The sequence below is a fragment of the Colletotrichum karsti genome, assembly GCF_011947395.1.
Source record: "Colletotrichum karsti strain CkLH20 chromosome Unknown Scaffold12, whole genome shotgun sequence".
NCBI classification, from domain to species: Eukaryota; Fungi; Ascomycota; class Sordariomycetes; order Glomerellales; family Glomerellaceae; genus Colletotrichum; species Colletotrichum karsti.
The window spans coordinates 447317-454061 of NW_024065912.1; the positions used below are offsets into that span (position 1 = coordinate 447317).

Genomic DNA, 6745 nt, shown 5'->3' on the forward strand with positions numbered 1-6745 from the left:
GGTATTACTATTAATAATATTAGAGGCTTAACTTTATATAACTTATTTTATCTCTCTATTACTTACTTATAGTTTTATAACTTTACTTCAAATAATTTAGCTTATTAATAGGCTACTTAGAGATATATCTACTACCTTATAATTAATAAAAAGTTAATAGTAAGCCTTTATATATTTAGATAGTTAAATTATAGGTTCTATTAGATCTACTCTAATAGATCTAATAAGCTCTTTAGTAGACTTAATATTCTACTTATAGGTAACTTCTTCTAACTTCTACTTATTTAAAAGCTTACCCTCTATACTAAAAGGGCTATTAATAATATATATAAAATAACTAGCTATAGTTCCTATTAAGAGTTTAATAAGACTATTAAGCTTAATATTATTATTTATTAATAAGGAGCTAATTAAGCCTAATTTAGAGAAGCCCTTAATTAGCTATATACCTTAACTATAACTATTTAAAACTAAAATATACTTACTATTTATACTTACTAAATCCTTAGCTAAACTAAGATTTATTTATTTAATAATACCCTCTATATCTATTTTATAAATATTAAAGTTAATAATTATAATATTATAAAACTAAAAAGTTTTAAGTAGCTTAATTAATATATTATAGCCTCTTATATTAGTAATAAAGCTAATAAAGTAAGTTTTATTAATATAAGTAGTCTTTATAACTAATTAAATCTTTATATTAGATCTTATATTATATTAATAGAGAATATCTAAGTTAAAGTTAGCCTTTATAATAGCGCTCTTAATACTATTAAGGATATTATTTAGAATAATAATACTAATTAGAGGGAGTAGCCCCCCCTTATTATTCTCTATTATTTTAATATTTATATTAAATTAATATTAATATCTAGTAATAGTATTATACTTATTTTTTATATTACTTATAAATACTTTAAGGGTAGTATTTAGTACTCTAGAATTTAGTTTCTATTTATTATAGTATTTATAATTACTATTTATAAGTTATAAGGCTTTATATTAGACTATACTATTATAGAGATCTCCTCTTATTAGTTTTAGCTTAATATAGTATATATTACTATTTTATATATTAAGACCCTAAATAGTATTATATTTAAGGGCCTCTTTAACTATAAGATATTCTATATTATTAAGACTAAAACTATAAAGGACTATTAGTATAATACTAATACTAAAGCTCTTTAGTATATTACTATTACTATAGATAATCTCTTCTCCCTACTTTATAAGTAACTACTACTATTATAATTAATTTAGATAGAGGCTTAGTTTATTAGCCTCTTAAGGAAGTCTATAATTAAGATCTTATTATTACTAAATATTATAGGAGAGTAATATTAGTTTCTTAAGAGAAATATATAAGCTAGTTATTAATAATAAATAGAGTAAGTAGAAGGTTAGAGTTAGTATAGGATAATTAGGTTAGGGTTAGTTCTTAATATTATTATCTTTATTATTATTATCTTTCTATTACTATAATACTCTATAATAATAAATTAAGCTACTAAATAGTTAGAGTTAATATTATTATAAAGATAGATTATTAACTACTAAGCTACTAAATAGTTAGGATTAATATATCTAACCTATAGATTATTAACTATTAAGCTATTAGGTAGTTAGGGTTAATATAATTATAATTATAATTATAATTATAGATTATTAACTATTAGGCTATTAGATAGTTAGGGTTAGAATTATTATTAATTAAGATTAATAATAGACTATTATATTAAATAGTTAGGGTTAATATAAAATAGTTAGGGTTAATATATTAAAGCTTTAGATTAGTAATAAACTATTATACTAGATAGTTAGAGTTAAAAATATTATTAATTAGAATTAATAATAAACTAAGCTATTAGATAGTTAGGGTTAATATAGGAGATATTAGAGATAATAAGGCTATTTATAGCTTAATATATTATAATACTAAAGAGTCTTTTAAGATAGTATTATTATATTATAATAATAAGCTTTAAATTATTATTTATTTATTCTTATATTTATATATTTACTATACTAAATCTCTATTTATATAACTTCTCTAGCTATACCTTCTATATACTTTTTTTTCTCTAGATTAATACTACTACTACTACTACTATAATACTACTACGCCCTTAAAAGAAGCGCTAGAAGGCTAAAAAGCCCTTTAATATCTATAACGTCCCCTCTAATAATAATATATATCCTATCCTTTTTAGTAATATTAATTTACTAATAAAAAAAAATAGATAATACTTCTATTATTACTCCTATTACTAACCCTACTACTAGGCCCTCTACTTTAATAGATATTAAGATAGCTAATAATATTAATAAGAGTATATTTATATTTATCTATCTTATCTATAATTATTATTAATATCTATATAGCTACTATTAACTATATTATATATACCCTCCTATTTAACTTTAAGAAGCTAATAATAGGTATAGTTTAAAAGCTCTCTAACCTCCTTATAAGGTAAGAGCTTATTATTAACCCTTATAGGTATAATATCTTCTCTATTAAGAAGGCTTAAAATATTTTAGCTACTATAATCTAAATAGTTAGTAATAAGGCCTCTAAGCCTTATACTTAATACTTAAATTATTATAGTCTATAGTATAGCTATATTATTTCTCCTCTCTCCCTTATTAATATTACTAATAGTACTTATACTAATTATTATTTTAACTCCTAAGGGTTTAAGTACTCTCTTTATAGTAAGTTTAATATAACTATTTTATAATTAATAGATAATTATTAATAAAGTTATTATAATTATTATATAACTATTACTTAAGTTAAATAATTATTACTAACTTATTAATAGTTACTATTAAAAATAAGTCTTTAGCCCCTCTATATACCTTAATATCTATATTACTTCTATTACCCTCTTCTCCTCTATTTATCCTTAATGCTTATCTTTAACTCTTTATATCTATTAGCTTAAATATTAAATAGCTTAAAAATAAATTCCTAGTAATAAGTAAAGCTTAGCTAGTTAGAGTTAAAGCTAAACTAGATTTATATAAGTCTATATTTATATTAGCTTATTTAGAGTAAGAAAAGAGAATTACCTATCTATTTATAGACTTTAGTACTATAGGTAATAATAATAATAATATTAACTTTTTAATATTTAAGGATACCCTCTACTCTCTCTAAGGGGTAATACTTTTATTACTTTAATATATTACTTTAATTTAGGCTTAATATTATATCTTTTATTATTATAATAATTACTATTATAATAGGTAGTATTATTATTACTAACTATAATAAAAAGATAAAGCTATACTTAGGGCTACTTTAGAGATTAGTAATAAATTACCGCTTTGCTCTAGGAGTTTCACTAAAGGGTTCTACTACCCCCCTTCCCTTTAGTATCCTTATGTCTTATAGAGGCTTATCTCTAGAGGTGTTAAAACCTAGTGAGACGTGGCAATTGGGATAGAGAGCCTGTGATTTATAAGCTTGATATAGAGTAAGTAGTTATGCTTACTTATCCTGAAACGTTTGTGTCTAGATATTGCGCATTCATCTGACTTTTCTTTTTGAGAAGGCGGTTTATGATATAGTTATGAGGTGAAGAGAAGATGCTAACAGCATCGCTTCGGTATGGAAAGTTTGGCACCTCGCGCCGAGGCCAAAGTGCCGCGCCTTAGGTTATCAACGTGAGCACTATAAATCTCTAAAGAAGCTTGGCACGGCAGAGTCTCCAAGTGTCTGGAAGATAAGTGTACTTGCGTCAGGCTCACGGAACGCTGATTCTGGTGGATTATTAATAATAAAAAGATGTATACGTCCTGTATGAAGATTGCATCCTTTCGAATGCTTGGGACTTATTGCCTACATACTCTGCGTGAATAACGGTCGGTCTTCTTGATAAGGCGCTATGATGCTCCTCGACGAAATGTCGAGGGATGCGGGTTGGACGAAATGTCGAGGGATGCGGGTTGGAGTCTGGAGCTTTGGGGAATCTCAGGAAGATAAGACTCAGAAGGCAGAAATTGTCATGAAGAATGATGTACTCGGTGATCTTGAGATAAAATAAATTCTCGTAGTGATTTGGTCCGATTGAACAATGTTCAAGTGGATGCTTCCTTGATGTTGAATATATTGGTCATTGCACGTGTTCTCTCCGAAGGTGTCGAAAATGGAAGCGACTACAATCTTTGTTAGTATTTCCTACAGCTTCACGGCAGTCAATTGAAGCATGGCTTTGATGGCTGTCTTCTTTCGTGGACCATCGGAAATGGATACAGATACACCTTTTTTGTCATGAAGAAGTACATGGTATCTAAGGACTATCTTCTATCCCAAGATACGTGGTTAAAAGGCCAGCACATATTGTGTCCAACGTCCTCTTGATCTCGCCACCACTGATGCTGGTGGATCTTCTTGGCTCTGCTCATGGAGATAAGTGGAATATATAAGCCTCCAACACGATGTCGGAGACTGATCTTCTTGGTAGGCTTCTGGCTAGGTACAATCGTACCTGTCCTCCGTCTATCATTCGAAGCAGTGACTAAAATAAATCATGATGATTTGGTTGAAGAGATACCGGCTCTACTATTGCTCAACAGAGTATCGCACTTTCCGAATCACTCTACGCCCGTCTGATGGAACGACAGTGGCTTCATCTACACTGATTTCCGTCGCACATATCAATGACGAGACGACACAGGAGTCCGCAGACCCCTGATTTCCAAAATAGCACTAGTCTCGGGACGTCCAAACTTTGGGCTGATATTCGGTCGGTGTTGACGATGTCAAGAGCCGAGAGGAGGGTTTTACGACCCCTATGCATTCGATGAATTACTTTGCTTCTGGCGAACATCAGCAGGACTAGACATCGAAGTCACCACTGAACCATGTTAGCAGAACTGAAAGGCATGCGCGTTTGGAATGGCTGCACTTTAGTCATGTCTGCTATCCAACCCATATTACATCATATGGTCACGGTCAGATAATAAGTTTAACGCAGTTGGAAATGGACACATGCGTTTCTCCGAGACTCGCTACTACACCGAGAATGGATGACGTCTGCAGCAGTTCTGACAAGAAGGACCAAGTCAGGTAAGGCATGGAACAGCGCTGCCGTCTTGGCATGCCGTCAGAGGGAGCAGATATTTGGAAAATTCGATGAGTTGGGATGAGGAATCTTCATCCAGTTTGAGTTGTCTTGTGGTTGCAGGGCTTGGCCTCTGATGTTTGCTCGGGATAAGTTGATTCGTTTCGTCGCAAACCCGTCTTGATACACATCATTTGAACTAGAGCTCCGGGATAAGTTGACGAAGATTGGGTGCATTCTAGACTAGCTCGCTTCCAACTCCATCTTTGAGCAGATTGATATTGGCCATGTGAAGGAAGAAGTCATAGATCTCACACGGCCTCGACTCGCACGTCCTCGCGTCGAAACTCGCCTACATACAACAAAACTATCTATCAGTTTTCACAACAATTACAATGTCCCAGCCTGGAACGAAGTGCTGCATTTACGGGACCGACAGTACTGCAATAAACTTCATGTCACAATGCAGTCAGCTTGCCACAAGGCTGCGGGGAGGGCTGTCTCGGCACCGAGAGACAGGCCTCAGGGAGAAACACGGTTCCCATTCCTGTGCCCCGAGAGCGCTGGACTGACTGAGACAGCAGCATGCATAAATGAAGTCGAATCCTTCCGTTAGTCAGGCACTCCCGCAAGGGCGAGTAAGCAAGAGTCAAAATTCGCTCCCATCTCTTTCCCCAGCTTTCTTGCCGATGATCTCTGTCTCGAGCACAGAAGAGGGCAGATCATGACGCTGAGGTCGGTTATGCGGACAGAACAGATCGCATAACCATGAATCATGGCGTCTTCGATCATCACATCTGGGAGACCGAGTATCGGACGGACGATGGCTTCTTCGCCCCCAGATACTGATTTGCACGGGAGAGAAGAAGGCCGTGGGGGTGATATCGATCGGAGCCGCTCTGATTCTCGATGGGACGAGCGGCGAAGATGCTGCCCGGCTGCAGTGTGTTGTGTCCGCGCGCCGCCGCCGCCCGGGTCTTCGGTCCCGAAGAGGTGGGTTTCAGATGAGGCTGTTTTTTTTTTTTTGCACCGTTCTGCCTGTCCTCTACCGAGGGACTGGTGAAGATCGGGCAATTGACTTTTGTGGGCTGGGGAAAGGCAAAGCGAAAACAAAACAAGAAAACAACTTTTGGAGGAGCTTTGGGCTCCGTGCTCTAGGAAAGTTCCGGAGGATAGGCGATGGCAAGGACATGACCCTGCGTGCGGTCGAAAAGACTTGAAGCACGGCGCTTCCCGGTACTCGGTTCGCCACTCTTGTCGCGATCGATAGCCGCGAGGTGTGACGTCTGAACTCTGTTCTTGTGGTGCTTCAGCTTCAGCTCCTCCTGCTGCTGCTGCTTTGGTCTTGGTGCGTATTCGAAAACGGCACCCCGCTGGTTGGGACGTGACGGATGGATGGAATGGTTCGCGAAGGACTGGCACGTTGTGATTAACTGGTAGATTTTGTGCGTTCCAGATGCTTCGCCTGGAGCCTGATAGGACAAGAAGCCACGGTAAGCGCCATCGAAGGCCGATGAATCTGGACTGGTTGCTTGGAAAAAGTGACGGCGCCGTTTCCGGATGGAGAGAGGAGCTGTGAGGTGAGCTGGAAGCTGAGCTGGAGCTGGAGTGTCTGGGCTTGAGCCCAGACGTAACGGGTCAGCCGCTCTGACGATGTGGTTCAT

At 34.9% G+C, this 6745-nt stretch overlaps 1 protein-coding gene across 1 annotated transcript; it reads right to left on the bottom strand.

Annotated features, from left to right (window-relative positions):
* Positions 1-6235: 6235 nt before the first annotated feature.
* On the bottom strand, positions 6236-6745 carry CkaCkLH20_04522 (uncharacterized protein; the record flags this gene model as incomplete). The annotated part of the gene is made up of 1 exon (XM_038887241.1): positions 6236-6745. One exon carries the CDS (start codon positions 6743-6745, stop codon positions 6236-6238), a length of 510 nt encoding a protein of 169 aa, XP_038747407.1.